Source organism: Gymnoscopelus microlampas (assembly GCF_963454915.1).
Source record: "Gymnoscopelus microlampas genome assembly, chromosome: 11".
NCBI classification, from domain to species: domain Eukaryota; kingdom Metazoa; phylum Chordata; class Actinopteri; order Myctophiformes; family Myctophidae; genus Gymnoscopelus; species Gymnoscopelus microlampas.
Window position 1 is genome coordinate 48,366,996 of NC_139948.1, and position 17,802 is coordinate 48,384,797.

A 17,802-nucleotide genomic window follows, 5' to 3' on the forward strand; every position below is an offset into this window, starting at 1 on the left:
TGCACGCTGTCCTTTACACAGCAGGAATTCACCCACCTGTCCTTGACTGTGATACCTGGAGAATCCGTGGAAAGATGTCTCGACGAATACCTAAAGGAGACAGATCTGGAATACAGGTGTGAGTGCGGACATCTGAGATCCGCCCAGCAGTGGTTATTTGTAAACCTGCCTAATATCTTGGTTCTCCACCTTAATCGTTCCAATTGGAATGGAAAAAAAGATACTGAGGTGCACCTGTCCAGGAAGCTGCTAGTCAGTGCATCAGACAATGACCATAGAGCAATGTACACTCTGGCTAGTGTAGTCAACCATTTTGGACCCAATGTTTGTGAAGGCCATTACACCTGTGACGGGCTGTATCGTCCTGAGACAGACCGCTGGCTTATCTATGATGATCACAAAGTGGATCAAACAACGGGTGAGTCAGTCTGTCGCATTCGGCAAAAGTCAGCCTACATTCTGTTCTACGAACGAGAGGACACTGTCATTGTACAGCGGAAAGTGCACACCTCTAGTCTTGCCTCTCCGATGGAGATGGTGGAAGAGGCCCTACATTTGAGGAGAGAACGTGATGCAGCGGCAGAGTACGGCAAGGGGAGTCTGCCGAGGGCTTTACTGATCAAGGGGGGCCGCGAGGGAGGTGAGCAGCAGATGCAAGGAGGCCAAGATTCCAATGCCTTGGAAGAGACCCGAGATGGTGCTGGAGAGGCGGAGAATGCACAAGAAGCCAAGGGGGAGACTGTTTACCCTTATTGGGATGAGCTGTTGGAAATGGCAGCACCCAAGATTGAGTTGGATTACGATGAATGCTGAGTTTTTTTTTATTGAACATAGTTTATACATGCATAACTAGATGAAGTTCTACATTACCCTCATGCTGATAAGCTGTGGGAAAACTGTTTTGCTGCCTGGATAAAAAATAAATAATTCAATACTGATTTATGTTTTGTCTACACATGCCTTACTTGTTATCACTGTGTGAAAGCAGCTTTGCTGAGGCTCCCACAGTATTGTCTTGCCAACATGTCTCTTCCCATATTGTGCTAAGGCCAATTGATCATAACATGTAGCATAACATGGAGTTTGATATACTTGAGAGTGCCATCCATTGTCTTGTTTTGAGGAAAAAGATAATCATGGACAAAGTTTTTTTGTTTTTGTTTTACTTCAATTTATTTTTTATTTATGTTTGCTTAACATATACAACACAAAACAGATTTTTACTTCAAAGGCACGTTTTTTTTGTACATATTTATTTTACTCTCACAGGGATCCTCATGGGATTACACAAGCCCAGTGATATTACCTTGGGAACCTTGTCTCACATTACTGTCTGTGTAATCCTGGAGTGCATCTTCCACAGTGCTTGGGCTGACTGGCACTCTCATCATGTTTACGTCCCTGGTTAGGGCTAGAGTTAGGGACTGCTTATCAATGTAAGCAGAGGTGTTGAGGTTTTCAGCAGCGCGCCTCACTGCAATCTCCACAGCTGCAGTCAGTTCGTCAGGTCTAATGCCACTGTCCAGCATACTGAGGACGTTGTCCAGATTGCTGATTTCTCTGATCATCGACTCAATAACCTTGTCGTAAATAATGATTTCCGATTTTGAAAAAGACTGGCCTATGGCTCGTGTCCTCAGCTCACGGTAGTAATTGCAGCGTCTCTCGAGCTCAGCCTTGCACTTGGAGATTGTGTGGAGCGCGATGTCAAGAGTGGAGTTCTTCCTTTCCTCATTGCACATCATGGACTCACAGGGGCGGTGGTGAATGTAGAGTGATGCAAAAAAGTTTGTGCCGCTGAATATGACAAGGAAAGCGAGCTTGGCCAGGCCACGGCATATCTTCTCTCCGGCACCTTGCCACAGCCACTCTTGCATGTCAGTTTACGATGTAGCGCTGGTGCGTGTTAAAGTTGATAATCCTGGACAGCACCATTCCTGTGATGTTCTTTGCAACATCTGCATTTGAGTACAGGAACAAACCTGTGCCGCTTATTCTTGGCGATAGTTCGCTGGCGATAGTTCGCTGTACATCCTGCTGCTTAAGTGCCTTGTCTGAGAAGTTGCCGATACCATAAGTAGCACAGAAAGCCACGCCGAGCTCGGGGGTTAGAAGAGTGTTCAACCCCAAATTGTTCCCAGCACGTTTCACTGCGTCTTGGAAAGGATCACCGCAAAATGCCTCGTCGAGCTGGTTATCGACGTCGCACACGGGACGCACTTCGCAGAATAGCTTTAAGGTTTGCATTGGCTTGCGCTTTTGTTGCTTTTGTTGCTGGTAGAAACAGTACACCGAGCTGAAGGGCTTGAGTAGTGTAGGCATGCAGCAATAAAAACGTCCACCCCCAGGTCCGGCCAGGGGATCTGGCTCCAAATCCCCGTTCAGGTCTTTGGAGCGGCCGCAGATGAAAATGAAAGGTCTGCGGTAACCTGCTGACCCGTCCGACTCTGGGCTGAAGCTGTTGTAAGTGTCTGCCACCACCATCGAATAGGGGTCGGATTCTGAGAGTGACACATCACCACCAACTATGTCCTTCATGTACATGTTGGGCACATGGATCCCGGGTGACTCTAGCCCCTCAGGCATCACCACTGTCTCGCAAGACTGTGTATACGTGTTCTGCACGTGGGTGTTGTGGTCGGTCGGTGCGCACAGAATTTTGGTCCCCAAGGTGAAGTTCACTGACTTCTGTCCTATGAGCGTTGCTCCCACTCCTGTGAAGCGCACACCACGGAATAGCAGGTACGAGTAACCAGAGTAGTATTCCTGATCAAAGTGTTCCACTATCACGCGCTGTGTAAGCAGCGTAGTGTAATGCATAGCCAACAGCACTTTGGGCAAAACTTGTGGTAGATTTCGAAGCATATTCACTCTGAAAGCCCAAGCGTAGGTGATTACTGACGTGGAGCTTAGGCCCAGGTGTCCGACCTGCTCCGGTTCTCCCGCGGTGGGCTCGAAAACATGAGAACAGCAGACATAACCCTTGGGTTGCACTGTGGCGAATACATAATCACAACCCTCCAGTCTGCCAATGGTGAGATTTCCATTTCCCCGCAGGCCCAGCTCGGCGTTAAGGTCTGTTTCTTCTTTTCGGAAATTCAGCGTGAATGGTTTATTACTGTCTGTTTTTTTTGTAGAGTAGACGTCTGCACCAAGAACAGGCAGGATGATCCAGTACATTAGATTGCAGTAGTCGATGTCATCCTGGGTGAACCAATATGGGTAGCTTCCTGTTCCGATTTCGCACCTCTCATCGACTTCTGGGGGATCACAGAACAGAGGCAATGAAGCCACCACAGTGTTTGTGCGTCTGTTGCCAACCACTCTCTGGAATATGTTCAGGATACAGTGTTGGAAGCCATCGAATGTAGTCAACATCGCAGCACTTTCTGGTGTTGCTTGTTTCATATCTCTGAAATGTTGTGCAGTGAAAACAGCTGATATTGGGTCGCTCATGATGGCTGTCAGCTTACAAAAACCAGGCATTATCAACGGTTCTTTTTCTTTATATGCGGTGCGTAATGTGTCTTTACTGTACGCTGTTTTCCTGATTGCCATTATCTCTTTGGCACCATTGGAGTTGTTCAAGCCCTGCTGGATGAACTGGAAGTAGTCCTCCATGCATTTTCCCTGCTCTTTGCCTAGCAGGCCAAGAAGCTCGCTTCCGATTTGAACAAGCTCGCCTGAGACACTGTTCATCAACGAGGAATTGAACAGTGCTACACGCGGCCGTACTGTCCAGTGTGAAGGCTCTAGGTTTTCCGTACTGGCATTGTCTGTTTCTGTCTGTGGAATCACCATGTACCGTGGGCAGAACTCAAGCACACAGGCAGGGTTCTCCGTCTTGGCCAACCAGTTGTCCGCATGACCCAGCAGAGACAGCTTGTTCACTGGCACCAAGGGCCGACCTTGGAACGTGCTTAGGATATATTTCTGGAGTTCCTCTATACGTTTTGGACCAAACAGCATGGATGGGTTTGCTTGCTTATGGATTTCTTTAAGTTTTACTCTGACCACCTTGCCATCATACTGGATAATGTGGGACACGTTTGGGGAACGCTTCATGACATCTTGAAAAGTCAACTCACCCTCACCACCGCTTGTGCCCAGGATCTGGCTGGGCCTGATCATAGTCACAACAGGAGCAAGGCAACCAACTGTGCAGTAATCCCACTTGTGCCCCTGAGGGTTTGAAAAGCATTTGTTCTCAAGTGAAGTGTCTTCCTCAGTGTTGTGCTCCAACTGGAGTGTGCCAACGCGTATTATGGGCACTTCGGACGACTTGCCACCGCGTAACGTCATGACTGGCACATTCATTTGTTCCCCTTTCTGCTGTTGTTCTGAGGACTTAATGAAGGGCACGTCGGCTGCTCCTTCTGTGCCTGATGATGGGCCTTCTGAGCACTTCATCACGTACTCGCAGGTGCGATCAGGAGTCAGTGCCTCCGCTGTCAGGTCGTAGTAAAAAATATCAGGATTGACGGTTATCTCTTTCAGCTTGCAATTGGAAATTGCCCTGTACATGCTCTGGCCCATGATCAGCACCTCGTCCTTCTCGCTGTTGAGGATTCTGCGTACGTCCTCGAACACGTTTTGGGCGGCATCCGGGGATATGTTGATGATTCCACACAAGATCTCTGTGAATAGGAGCGCCCAGTAGAGTCGATCAGCTGGGGTCGGGTGCTTGATGCGGCGCAGTGTCATATCGACCAGCGTGGGCTGCTGTGAGCAGTATTTCAGCACGTTTACAACCTTTGCTAGCCGCCAGGAATTCCTGGCGTTTTGAAATTCTTGATTGATAAGGAGCTGTGCCTCAGTGCGGCTGATCATTTTCAGCAAATTACCAAATTTCAGAGAATGGAAACGGTTTATCATCCTGTACACCTGCTTGTATTCTCTGGTCTGAACGCTGTTGCCCACTGAGTCATAAGCACCCTCCTGGGCCTCTCGCTGGTCAGTCACTGTGAACTTTTTCACAAACTCACTAGATTTGGGCACATGTTGCTTAGGCACCATCATGTTGTATACCAAGCCAGCAAGCAGCTTTGACAGCTCTTCATTATCTCTGAACAACACCCTTCCTATCTCTGACACTGCAAACTTGATCAAAGTCTGTGTGTTGATGCTCGAGTTCACTGCCCCTGGCCCAAATATGTGTTCTACCAATGCATTGGCTAAAGCCGCTGGCTGCCAGTCAAGAAATCCCGGGGCACCCTGTTCCGTATATTGCAGATAGGCGCTGGGAACAAGGGAAAACGAGGAGTTATCCAATACATTTGTGCTCATCTTTACGCTCTTTACGCGGACAGAGTGCCCACGTCCTATCTGGGGGTATTTAGATGACCTGACTTGTGCAACTTTGTCACTTTGACTTGCTTCTCGTGCTGCTTCGCGTGCTGCTTCTTCAAGCGCTGTATGGGTAAAAAGCCCAGCACTCTGTGCTTGATTTCAGCCAAAGACCTGGCCATTGCTTCCTCGGCTCTCTCTGCTTTCATTAGTAATGTTTGGTCTCTGGGGTGCTCACTCGCCCGCTGGGAAAACATAACTGAGTTTGTGATCCTCGCCACAGCTCGGTGCACATTTTCTACCTCCCTCTGTTTTCGTTGCTTATCGGCTCTGCCGAGGATGTCCCGTTCGCCGTCCTCATCATCCTCACTGTCCTCAGCCAGCTCATCCTCCAGGTAGCTTCCTGGGCTGCACAGGCAGCATATGAGTCTGGCTATGAAAAACGGCATGTTAGCGACTCACAAGGCGATTAAACACAATAAAGCCAGTCCAGAAGCATGTTAGTATTACTAACCAGCCCGGCCCGCTGAACAAAATACAATAGAACACAACAGGCTCAGAGTACTTGTGCTTTAAAAAAAAACGTTTTTATTGAAGGTTCACTCACAATCTTACATGATACAAAACAAACAAACACAAATCAATAAAAAAATGAACAAACAAAACAGAGGGACACAGCTGCAGAAAAAAGGTACAAGAGAAAACGAGTCCATGGATAAGGAAGAAAAGAAACTGTCTGCGATAGCTCTAGCCAACCGGAACCCAGAGCGCTTAGGAGGAAACCTTAGTTGGTCAGTGGGACAGCGTGGTGAGAAGCAACATGAACTGATTCCTCTGCATAGTGCACTGTACAGAAACACTGAGGCACAGCTCCTGGTGGGTGAGGACCAACAGCTGAACATTGTCATCGAGGAGATTGTCAATTCGTTCAACCCACACCTTTCAGTGCAACTGTTGCTGTACCACGTGTTGGGCGGCAACTGCGAAAGTGCATCTACGCTTGTGCAATTTCTGCTCAATCAGTACCCGTTCACGCATGTGGGTAATCACATCAAGGACACGCTGAGAAACCTTGTGCGCTGGACTGTGCTCGAGGGCTTCGTTCCCTGCTTGTTTGTGCCCTGGAGGGAGCTCAGGGAGCTGCGTTTTGGCTTGTTTGGCAGGACAGCTAACACAAATGTTGTCCGAGCTACCGGGAGATGCCTGAGCTCAAGCGTAAGAAGCAAGCACTTATCTGCCATGGGTCCTAGGGAGGCGGCTTTAGAAGCCATGCAGGAACAGGAGGCACATAGAAAGGTGCTTGAGCTGCTCCTCAATGTGGACATCAGTGAGGTACCAGATCGGCTAAAAGAGTTGATGGAAAACATTGTGCCCAGCAATCTCACCAATGTGGTGTGCAAGCTGATCAGCGAATGGATTGGTGATATTTTAATGGCCGGGAAGCGCGAAAGTGAAATTAAGATATCCGTTGTAGATCTGTGGGAGGTGGTCAAAACGCTCGAGCATGGCCGTTGCCCTGTGGTGCCTGAGTGCAGGCCTTCGGGCTGCCTGGCATTCTACGATCCAGTGACGGACATGGTAACGGCCTCAGTCCAGGGTATAGTGTATGAGCACATTTCGGTGCTGAGGACAGACACATCCTGTGCTCCTGTGTGTACCTTGGCCAGCAGGGCTTATGCCACAGTCAAGGGCTGGTCCACGCTATTTGAGGAGACTGTCAAGGGGTTACGCATGTCCTCCAACCGGCGCATGTACACATCATCTGGTCCATCCTTGCATTCCTCAGCTGTAGGCAGGTTCGCTGAAGTGGTGCTCTCTATGAATGAAGATGGCACAGGAGGCCCCTCTCCTAGGGGTCCCATTGATAGGGTGACAGAAATGCTGATCAATGACAGGAGTTCCGATTTGTTTAGTATTCCACCAGAGGTTCTGAACAATGTGCTATTACGGCCAGGTGCTGACACCTCGACACATAGGTCTGCATGTCTCACACAAAAACTGAGCACAATGCTCATTTCTTTGGTCGAAGACAGCAAAGACAAAATCGTGATCGACCAATTCCTGAGGACTCTGTCCACAGACCCCGAGAGGGCACTGCTTGAGCTCAAAGTTCAATGCAACCCAAACAAGGACATAAGGCTGATCTCCGCTGCAGAAGCGGCTGTGAAGCAGATGAAGGCTATGAATGAAGATGCCATGGACTCTGTAGATGATCCGGTCAAGGACCTTGGCCCTGAAGTCAGACTGCTGTGTCACTATCCTTCGGCTGCGAACATATCACAGATCGAGGAGATCCTTAACATGTGGACCAACTTCTGGCGCAGCACACTGTCTGGCTTCAGTCAGTTCGAAAGGAGACACAACGCAATCCAGTACACCAGCAGGAACCAGGGCCGGGAGTTGGACTCTGGCTCACCAAGTCACACATTCCACACTTTCTTTGTGGAACTGCTCAACATCTCAGGACGCACGTTTGCAGACAACCTTGTGGGCAGAAGGCCAGATGGCTCTCTGCCTGTAAACGAGATCATGCTGGTGAGAGAAAACCTGACTCAGTCAGCCTACGCCCTGCTCCTATCTCACAAACTGGGTCTCAGCATGTCAGACATAAAGCACAGCCCACTAGAAAGGGATGATAAAGAGAAAATGGAGGTCACATCAGCAAACACATGGATTTCGGAGTCAGATCCAAGGGATTGTGTTCCTCGTGCACGGAAGGAGGCTTCAGAGAGTGATCGTGCATTGCCACGAAATAGGTATCAGGATCCTTGTGTTTATCCACAGCAGGGGAGTCATTAACGGTTAAGGAGTGACCCACTTGCTCATGATCTGATCCATCTGCTGGAGGGGTCACGGGGCTCTCTGTACCAAGTGTGAGGTCATCAGAAGCATACCTTTTCATAGAGCCAGAAGTGTGCAGGAGACGCCTGGAACGGGTCCAGTTCTGCCTCTTCCTCCTGTTCAAAGTTTCAACATGGTTGATACCCCTACAAGTCCCAGGCAAGATGTGCTTTGTCTTTTCTGAAGATTGAGTAAAGGTGTTTACGTTACTACCTTCCCTGTGTGATCTGGGTCTTTTTTTCACCCTGCAGGAAATCGCAATACCTGTGTTGGTTTTTGGGTTAGCTTTGGTAGGTGAATGACAGTGCAACACTTCTGCGGCAAGTGCAGTATAGCGGCTAATCAGGTTTTCTTTGGTCGAGCAGAGACTGAGCAGTCGTTCGCTGTTGATTGTCACCTGGGTGGGCAAGACATTATCAAACATGAGGTTGAGGAAACCCTTAGGGTCTAAACTCCCGCGTCCTGGTAGACTCCACAGGATCTCCAGGCTGAGGGAGTCAATATTATCTAGCGAGACTCTGATCCACACTGTGGTGTTCTGAAATGGCTTTGGCACGTATAGCAATATTTCGTAAGTTTGCCTTACATTCAACAAGGCATTCAAGAACTGGTTGACACGCTGCATGTGCTCCATCTTGTTAGCGAAGCATCTCTTGTGCTGCGGCGAGGTGGCATAGCTCACAAACTGTGGATCCCCGTTTTCGATATGCACTCCAGCAAATATATCGAATTTTATTGAACGTTTCCCAAGGTATCGCTCGACAATCGACCCATCCATAGTTACTCTCCAGTTAAACTGCTAAGCATTAAGCATCTTCTGTCCAAAAGGTCACAGAAACTTTGGTCCGTATCCAGGTTGGCATCAATATTGAGCAAGCTCAAACAGTTGGCCAGCTCCTGTGTGCGATCGAACAACTGGAGATGGTAAATAGGAATGGTCCATCCAGAGGAGCTCGGAACAATCCACCTGTCATCCCTCATGTAAGCGTGCACTCGAACATTGTTGCGGCAGATCTCCTCAAGCGCGTGAAACCAAAATTTGTACAGGTGAAAATAGGTTCCGCAGGCAGGGCATTTGATTTCGCTGAATACTCCTCCTTGTGGGTTTTCTTCGCAACCGCGTTTGTGCTGTTTCAAACTCGCCTCAGCAAGTACGTTACTCGGGAGACCGAAAGTACCCAAGTTCCCCTCAACATCCATAGCCTCCAAGCGCATGTAGCCAAATGGGCGCCCGGTCTCCAGGTAGAGGAACTTCCAATCACCATCAAACTCTGAGGTGGATGCCTGTTCAGCTCCGTGAGAACCCCCCGCAAAGTTCACGCTCTCTAGGTCCTTGATGCAATCCTCGAGCTTTCGCAGCCTCTTCTCTTTGCTCGTCACCAGATCCCTGATTTCCTTACTGCGATCGCGCCTGTTGACTTGAGCCTTAACTTTAGTCGAGGAGAGACCCGTATCCACCAATAGACTCTCGTAATGCTTGTTCACTATATCCGAGATCTTCGAAACGTATAGATGAGACGGGGGGAAATCCCTCTGGTGCTCTTGCGTTGTGTTGAGCGACATGCTTCCATACGGTTACAATGAGTTCCGCCCTGGCATGGAGCTTGCTCTCGGCCCTTAAGTATGCCTCATGGTCGATTATCATCTTGTGGTGTTGCTCGCTGGGGTTCTTAAGCAGCCAGCGGGTAAGGTGCACAAACTCAGGGTTCTTCGCGTGGTAGTTCATCAGCACCTTGTCCTGGTGAGACGACATTGGGCTCTTGTATTTTTCGAATTCCCTGTGTATATGACTGCTGTACTGGTGCCAGTACCTGGGCGAGCTGCGGTCAACGATCCCTGCAAACCATGTCTCGGTAAGGTAAACTATACACAGCTTCTCCTTCGAGGTGAGCATCCCGCGTCGTTCCTGAGCCAGCTGGCAGCAGAGCCTGTTGAGGTGCACGTGGATTTCAACCATGCGGGCCACCTTGTTCAGTGCGTTGGGAAGTTCCACTTCTGCGTTCTTCACCTTCTGCGAGTTGATGGCCATGGATGTGAAAAGCTGGTGACTCTCGCTCCCGCACACATTGACCGAGGAGAAGAAGAAAGGCTCGTGAAAATCCACATTGTTCATCTTCATTTTCAGCACCACTGCAGCAGGGTTGGCTACGCCGTAGATATAGCACGTGATATTCTCATTGCTGACAGTGAACGGTCTCGCTGAGGTGACAGCCCGTCCCTGTGCTAGCGAAATGGTCTCAAAGGTGCTCCTGAAATATGGTTGGAGTGGCTCTTTTGCATTGGATGTGAAGTTAGCGCTTCGGCTCACGTTGGTCGTGAACTCTATGTAGGTGTTCCTGTGGCCATGGCGTGAGCATAGCCTCTTCTTGTGCGAAACAAAGCTGAGCCTGGATTTCTTTAGTGTCTTGGTGGTATTGGACTGCACCTCTGCATACTTGCGTAGGGATTTGGAGAATACCAGTGAGTGAAACTGTTGATTTCCCACAGTGTTTACCTGCAGCACGTGTAGCAAGACATCACCAGCTAGGGGCACCACACAGCTGCCCGTGTACCTTAGCATTGCGTTAGGGCTTTTCCACTTTTCCCTCAGATGGGATGAACGCTGAGTAGGGCTCCGGTGTGTAGAGCCAACGAAGGGCACGTCGGTGCACGTCCGCATCCATGCACCAAAGGCCCGTGAGCCAGCACAGCCGTGAGGTCCGCGACTCGTACAGCCTCGCGCTCTTGGCTTTTGCGCGTGGGCATTTGGGTCCACATGCCAGGATGGGACACTTGCGAGCGGACGTGGCGGGGTTCTCTCGAACCTTGTGCGGCAAGTGTGGCTTGTGTTCGTGACCATGGAGAAACAACGCATTCTTGAGCTCCCAGGGGCAAAGCTGAAGTGAGGGTTGGGTTCTGGAAAAGAATTCTCCCAAGTTGAATAACAGTAGCTTCCGGTGTCCAGCATACAGCAGAGTCAAATGGCTCCACAACAATTCCGCACCAATCTTACAAGAGGGCGAAACATCAGGTGAACGCGAGAGATACCCCCACTCTGCGGGTACTGTTGCTGATAGGTTGGTTGCCAGGTACTCGAGTGTTCTGATCTTGAATGATGCTGCCCCGTTAGTGTGCTTAACACGCAGGTCTGCGGCCAGTGCCTGTGCGTTCTCCTTGGCCTCTTCGTGCCTCACAGTGAGGAAGCAGAGGCGACAATAGATTGGCACCAGCTTCTCCAGGAATTCCAACAACACCGGACCCGAGGTTCGCAGGTATGAGAAGCCCCCATGCAGCTGCGTGTTAAATTCTGTGTATGCCGAACGACGAGGGGACCACAGAGAGCAGCCTGCAACCAGCAACCTGTAGTCAGCCAGGCAATCTATTAAACACCTTGAAGTCAGTACGGAACCCTGAAGTGGGACAGCGTGTTCAGCAGTCGCCACGACTATCTCATCTGCAAGGTAACCTAAGAAGGTGACATAGTCCCTTATGCAAAGGTGTGGGCCCGGGCAGGTAGATAGCAGGACACCTGGCCGATTCTTTGTGGCCTCTGCCATTCTGGCCTGTTATGGAACTCTCCCCGAGTGGGATCGTGATGGAGCAGGGTGTGTCCAACAGCCACCCAAGAGGCCCAGGACATATGGAGAGCACAGAGAAATGATGCCCGACAAGGTTACCAAACCTGGGTTGTTGATCACAGAGTATGAGCAACTGTACAGCAAGCTCAGGGAAAAGCTGCTTGACCTGCAGAACCTGGTGAGAGCCAAGGCGCTGACGTTGATCTCACAAGCCAACTCGTATGCTTTTATGAACATCTACTCATTGTGTGCTATAAATATATCAGAGCAGCTGCCCAATGCAGGTGTGGAGCCTGTAACATGCAAATTCACCGGCGGCACGGAGTCAGTCATCACTGTATGCGGCGCGCTCAACCCTATCCTGAGTGTTCGTTTGACCCAGTCTGACCATGGCGAGATGCAGCTCACGCGCTGCTGCGATGCTGATTACCAGAGAACCATCGAGGAGTATGTAAGGCTACAATGTGTCACGGGGCAAAGGTACTCGCGAGCGACCAGGGACGATCTGGGCTGCAGCGTGGGCAGCCTAGAGAACCGCTTTGTGCTAAATGTAAGGCAGGACCTGAATGCTCTAGGTTGTGCCTATATGCAGCTGGTGGCTCTGGTCGAACTGCTGCACATAAACCTACTGCTGTTTCTGCATGGCTGAGGTAGTGTTGATATAGGTTGTGTCTTTATGCATTGTTATTTTTGCTGTGAAATAAACAGAGATGAAATACCCCCATGGTTACGACAGAAACAAATGGTTTTCTATGACAAACTTTTTCTATGACACCCCCCACATCCCCTTCAATAAAATGAAACATGAATGATCTGATATAACTAGAACTTTAATTCGAGAAGACCATTTTTAAGTCTGTGTATCAGCTCTGTCATTTTTTGGTAACACCCCTGCATATGATCCCCGGGTGAACGGCCACATAAGTAACACCATTCATGGGTAGCCAGCGTAACAAATATTTTGTTTGTTAATTTCACTTCAGATAGTTTCCATGCATCCGGGACAGTGATTGCTTTTGGATGTGCAATAAACCCTCTGCGAAACCTTTCCTGTCCGATTTCAATTTCTAGCCGCTCTGGTGTATAGTTAGCTCTGAGATACGGACATTCTCCTCTGGTGAAGTAAGCATGTTGATTTAAAAGTGTATCACCCGGTAAAAACTTTGTAAGGACAAGTTTGCAAGCTGCACACCTGTGATTATCATCAACCCCAGTGTGTTCCATGTTACAGGGGTCACCTAACCACGCAAAATGTGACGATTTCGATTTGCTGGGCTCATTGTGCTGTGAAGGTAGCATACACAATGCGGCTTCAGCAGCATAAAATGAATGATCATCGGGTGAAATATTTTTGCCTCCATCTGTATCATTCATCCATTTAACCCGACCTCTCATAAATGGATTGGCTGTTCGTTTAACAGAATCCTGTTCCTGTAGTCCCCCTTGTATGTTATCCATTTGAAAAGGTAAAGTTGTCTGCTTTTCAAAAAAGTAATGAGTCTGTTATATAGTGTTCTGGGCAATGCACACAAGGATCCGCCCTGTTTTGAAGGAGAAGGACAAAGGGGATGCAAAATAAGGATATAAAGCCATTCCTTAAGGTTTATCAGCAAGGTCTGCACCATGGAGTCCAATCATTGGGTAATCATACCCATTGATTACAAAGAGATCAAGCTTGTGGGTGAGGGCTCATTTGGGAAGGTGTTCAAGGTGGTTGAACGATGTGGCCAGGAGTTTGCAATGAAGGTGGCCACAACACAGTACAAGGCAAAATCCTTTCCCCTGGACTTTGCCAGGGAGATACGCATTCTGAGTAGGCTGAGTAGCCACCCAAACATTGTAACCTTCCACGAAGGGTTCATACTCACAGGTCTCCCAAATGTAAAAAATGAAAAATCGCACGCTTTCACCATGGAATACTTGCCAGTTACCGTCGAGAGAATGATCATATCACACAAGTTGCCGCTCAGCTTTGTTGCCAAAGTATCCCAGGACGTGGCATGTGGTCTTGCGCATGTGCATAAGATGGGTATTATCCACAGGGACTTGACTGCGAATAACGTGTTGGTTGATGCCAACCTGAGGGCCAAGATTGCAGACTTCGGCTTTTCCAGATGGGTCAACTCAACAGAGATGAGTGGTGGGGTATGCACTTTGTTATACAGAGCCCCTGAGCTGGCCGATGGAAATACTAACTATTCAACAGACATAGACAACTGGAGCCTAGGCGTCTTAATAGCCGAATCAGTGGAGAAGAAGAGATTATTCTGGGATAGTGCGCTTGAAAGCGCAAAAGATAAAAAGCAGCTAGAGCGTGCGTACTTCCAATTGGTGAGCATGCTGATAGACATGCCGGGCGACGGCGGCTCGCTAAAGGCACGGGAGAAGCTGATGCCGAATGTATTGCGTCTGCCTGTGGTGAAGGCTGTCGTATTTTCCCTGCTCCAACCCAACCCTGCACAGAGGATGACTGCTAAACAGCTGTATGAGAACAAGGAGTGGAGCCAACTGGCAGAGATTACGGATGATGAGAAAGAGTTGCTCTTGAAACTGTACCAGAGCTGTTTGCAAAAATCAGAGGAGCTCAGCAAAGGGAATATAAAGGACCTCAGCCTTACTTGCCATGAGCTATATTCCCTATCCTGTTAAGTTAAGGTTCATTGTTTGACCCTCTTTTCTGTGTTTTCATCATTTTAATGTGCTATGCACTGCCTCCTACCACCAATATGTCCAGTATTTTTCAGCCAAACATGTATACATTGGAGGAGAAAATCACCTAAAGAATGACAAGAACAATGAATAGATAAGTAAAACACTTGTTTTATTTTTTTATCATGAGCAAACAATTGTAATCCTGTCCTTAAAGGTATCTATTTTATGTTATCATTTTGAGTTTAATACATAAATAACAAAGAAAACATCATTCAACTTGTGCCTGTTTCTTTTGTTGATGTGTTTATTTCTCACAAGTACAGACATTTGATATCAAGACTGAGAGAAGACAGAGAGATTGTGTGTTTTCTTTCTGTCTCTCTTCAGACTAAAACAAAGTGTTATGTGTTTTCAATGTATAGGTCAAACTCAGTTCATGACTTTGTCAGAATAACTTTTTGTACCATTGTCAAATGAAATCAGTTTGACCTTCACTCACACTAGTTTGTCATAATACTTCTGGTATTCTGTCAGAATACCTCAACTGCCCTGAACTGAATTTGACCTTTAGACACATTTAGAGAGAGACACATCACATTCAGAAATGAAACATACTGCTTCCAGACAGAGAGAAAACAGAAAACTCCAAACACTCGTTGCCTCATTTGAAAGTGCAGCAAGGAAAAGAGACATTGCAAGGCAAGGTGTGAAGGAGACAAATATTGTAATCATCACAATGAACATGTCCTAACTCTATCTTATCAATAAACGATAGTAAACCATCTTTGGTGTTCTGTTTCTTTACATTGGATACATTGTTTTTGATGACTCTGTTCTGTTAGCTTTATGAATACAGAACATGATCTAACATTTAGTCCCAACACCTGTTTGTCAGAAAAACCTCAAGCTGTCAAATGAACGAATGAAGTTTGACCTGAAGACACAGGAAAACACACCACCACTCTTGCAGATGTCTTTTATTACGTTATTTTACTAATTTTACAGGAACGCAATTACAATGCATAAACAGCGACCTTTGTTACTTCAAAAACATACTGTATATGTAGATCAAGCTCATTCTAAGGAGATGAGAATTTTCCAAAGAAAAGTATGGAATTGGTCTTGTTGTGCCTTATGATGAAAATCAAGGGGTGATCGGCAATGAAGTCTTCTCCCATCCGAGTTGGACCATCAGATTGGATCAGAGAAGTTACAGCAGAGGCCTCTGAGCCCTTTTCATTGACATCAATGCATGCTTGGTGAGCCAGCACATCACAACGGAGACCATGGTGACCATAGATTCCAGAGAGATCAGCCTTACCGGGCTGGAACAAGTCCTTAATGCCCAGTTCTATGAGAAATATCTTCATGTCATATGTTTCCTTCAATGCAAATTTTGGCAGGTACAAGTTGATTTCACATGGTCTTGTCTTTTTGAGCCAATCCGTGAGTTTTGCAGCAGTCAACTCATTCTCCAGCTGTTCCAGGGGGTCTTCCCCGTGCTTAGGTTTATCGGGTAGTAACAAGATCATGCTCATGTCACCCGAGGCATATGGCAACTCCAGCACCTGTAACCTTTGTTCCTTGCAGTGGTGGTAGGGTAGTTCGGTACTTTCAAGATGCATCATGAGTACAGGCACACTCCTATTTGCGGTAATGTGAAATTGCCTTTCCCGGGTGTCGGATTCTTCGAAAGGCAAACGCCAGTTCCCTTTGAAGTACACAAAGTCGAGTACAGCAAGTTTAGTGTGCTCAGTAAATGAACCTTCTGGCGCTGCCTGCTGTATCATCTGTTCGGTTTTTGTCGCAACCCACTCGTTCAGTAGCACTCGAGCTGTTTCAGGGGATTCTTTGAAATCGGCTGCCGTGATTTCGGCACCGTGCACATTCCGTATCTGTTGTTCGAAATCGGCTTTGAAATTATAACTCTTCTCCCTGCACAACAGCGTACCGAATTTCAAAGTGCATGAGGGGCTTGAAGATGCCATAATGGCACGTTTTGAGTTGATGTCTTCATCTTGATGGTATGAGAGGACCCTTTCAATCTGCTTAGCAGTATCGCCCTTCGCTCCCAAAAACATCATGTACATGGCGGACCTTACGCTGATGGGGGAGAAGAAAACATTCCCGAAGTTCTTGGATTTGCTCAAAGCCTTAAACAAATCCACCTCAAAGTCCAAATATGAGATTGGCACCATGATCACTTCACCTGCTAGTTATGACTCGGCTATGTTTGTCTTTATCCCTCCAGTTGGGCTGCTTCTGCTGCTGCTGAGTTAGTACAGAGGAAACAGTCAGCAAAGGGGTAGCATAAATTTGAGCTCTCTTCCTCAAATCCAATGCTTTACCACACTATATGTGTTTAAACTGCTTTCCCTTCTGAGATATGAAAACCTTTATGTAGGCATCTTCAATTGCTTTTTATGGAGGGTGGAGCTTATTAAAAGTAAATGCACCACCCATAAAAGAAGTGATAGAAAAGACACAACACTTTCGGTGGTAGATTCTGGTACTGGGAAGTGCCCTGTGACGTCAGAAAACAAAATGGCGGATGCTAACTTTATTAGCATCATAGCTTAGCATGTTAGCATTAATTAGCATAATGGTTTAATTACTCCTAATAGTAGGTTCTGGTACTGGGAAGTGCCCTGTGACGTCAAAAAACAAAATGGCGGATGCTAACTTTATTAGCATCTTAGCTTAGCATGTTAGCATTAATTAGCATAATGGCAAAATTCCCCTAGTGGTATGTTTTGGTACCCTGTGACGTCAGATAACATAATGGAGGATGCTAACGCTATTAGCATATTAGCTTAGCATGATAATAAAGTTAGCATCCGCCATTTTGTTTTCTGACGTCACAGGGCACTTTCCAGTACCAAAACCTACCATTAGGGCAAATTACAACATTATGCTAATTAATGCTAACATGCTAAGCTAAGATGCTAGCAAAGTTAGCATCTGACATTTTGTTTTCTGACGTCACAGGGCACTTTCCAGTACCAAAACCTACCACTACGGGTAATTACACCATTATGCTAATTCATGCTAACATGCTAAGCTAAGATGCTAACATATATTATTCATCTATTCAGTACAGTAAAACATCACAAATTTGTACAACACTTCTATGAATGTTCACAATATTCGCAAAGTATGCTCAACTACGCAACCTGGTGGCAGGGAACACCAAGTTTTTCTGCTCATGTACCCCACCTAGTGTTTAGGAAGACCCCTAAAAAGACAAAAAAAATATGGTCCTATGAAATTTGTAATTGATAGAAAGTTAATGGCAAAAGTACAAAAAGCATAAGAAAGCGGGCTGTCTGCACAGCATAGCACCCGCAGCAGTAATGAATGTGTATGGGATGAATTGTGAAAAGTACCTACTTCATAGGATGAATTACGTATTTCATAGAAGCAAACCCTAACCCTAACCGCACGCGGAAGCCACTAGTCGGAGTGG

General features: G+C 47.3%; 1 protein-coding gene across 1 annotated transcript; it reads right to left on the reverse strand.

The window, feature by feature from the left end:
- Positions 1-15,415: 15,415 nt before the first annotated feature.
- Positions 15,416-16,534, reverse strand: LOC311054820 (leukocyte elastase inhibitor-like; the record flags this gene model as incomplete). Its single annotated transcript, XM_084070822.1, has 1 exon — positions 15,416-16,534. One exon carries the CDS (start codon positions 16,532-16,534, stop codon positions 15,416-15,418), a length of 1,119 nt encoding a protein of 372 aa, XP_083926948.1.
- Positions 16,535-17,802: the final 1,268 nt, after the last annotated feature.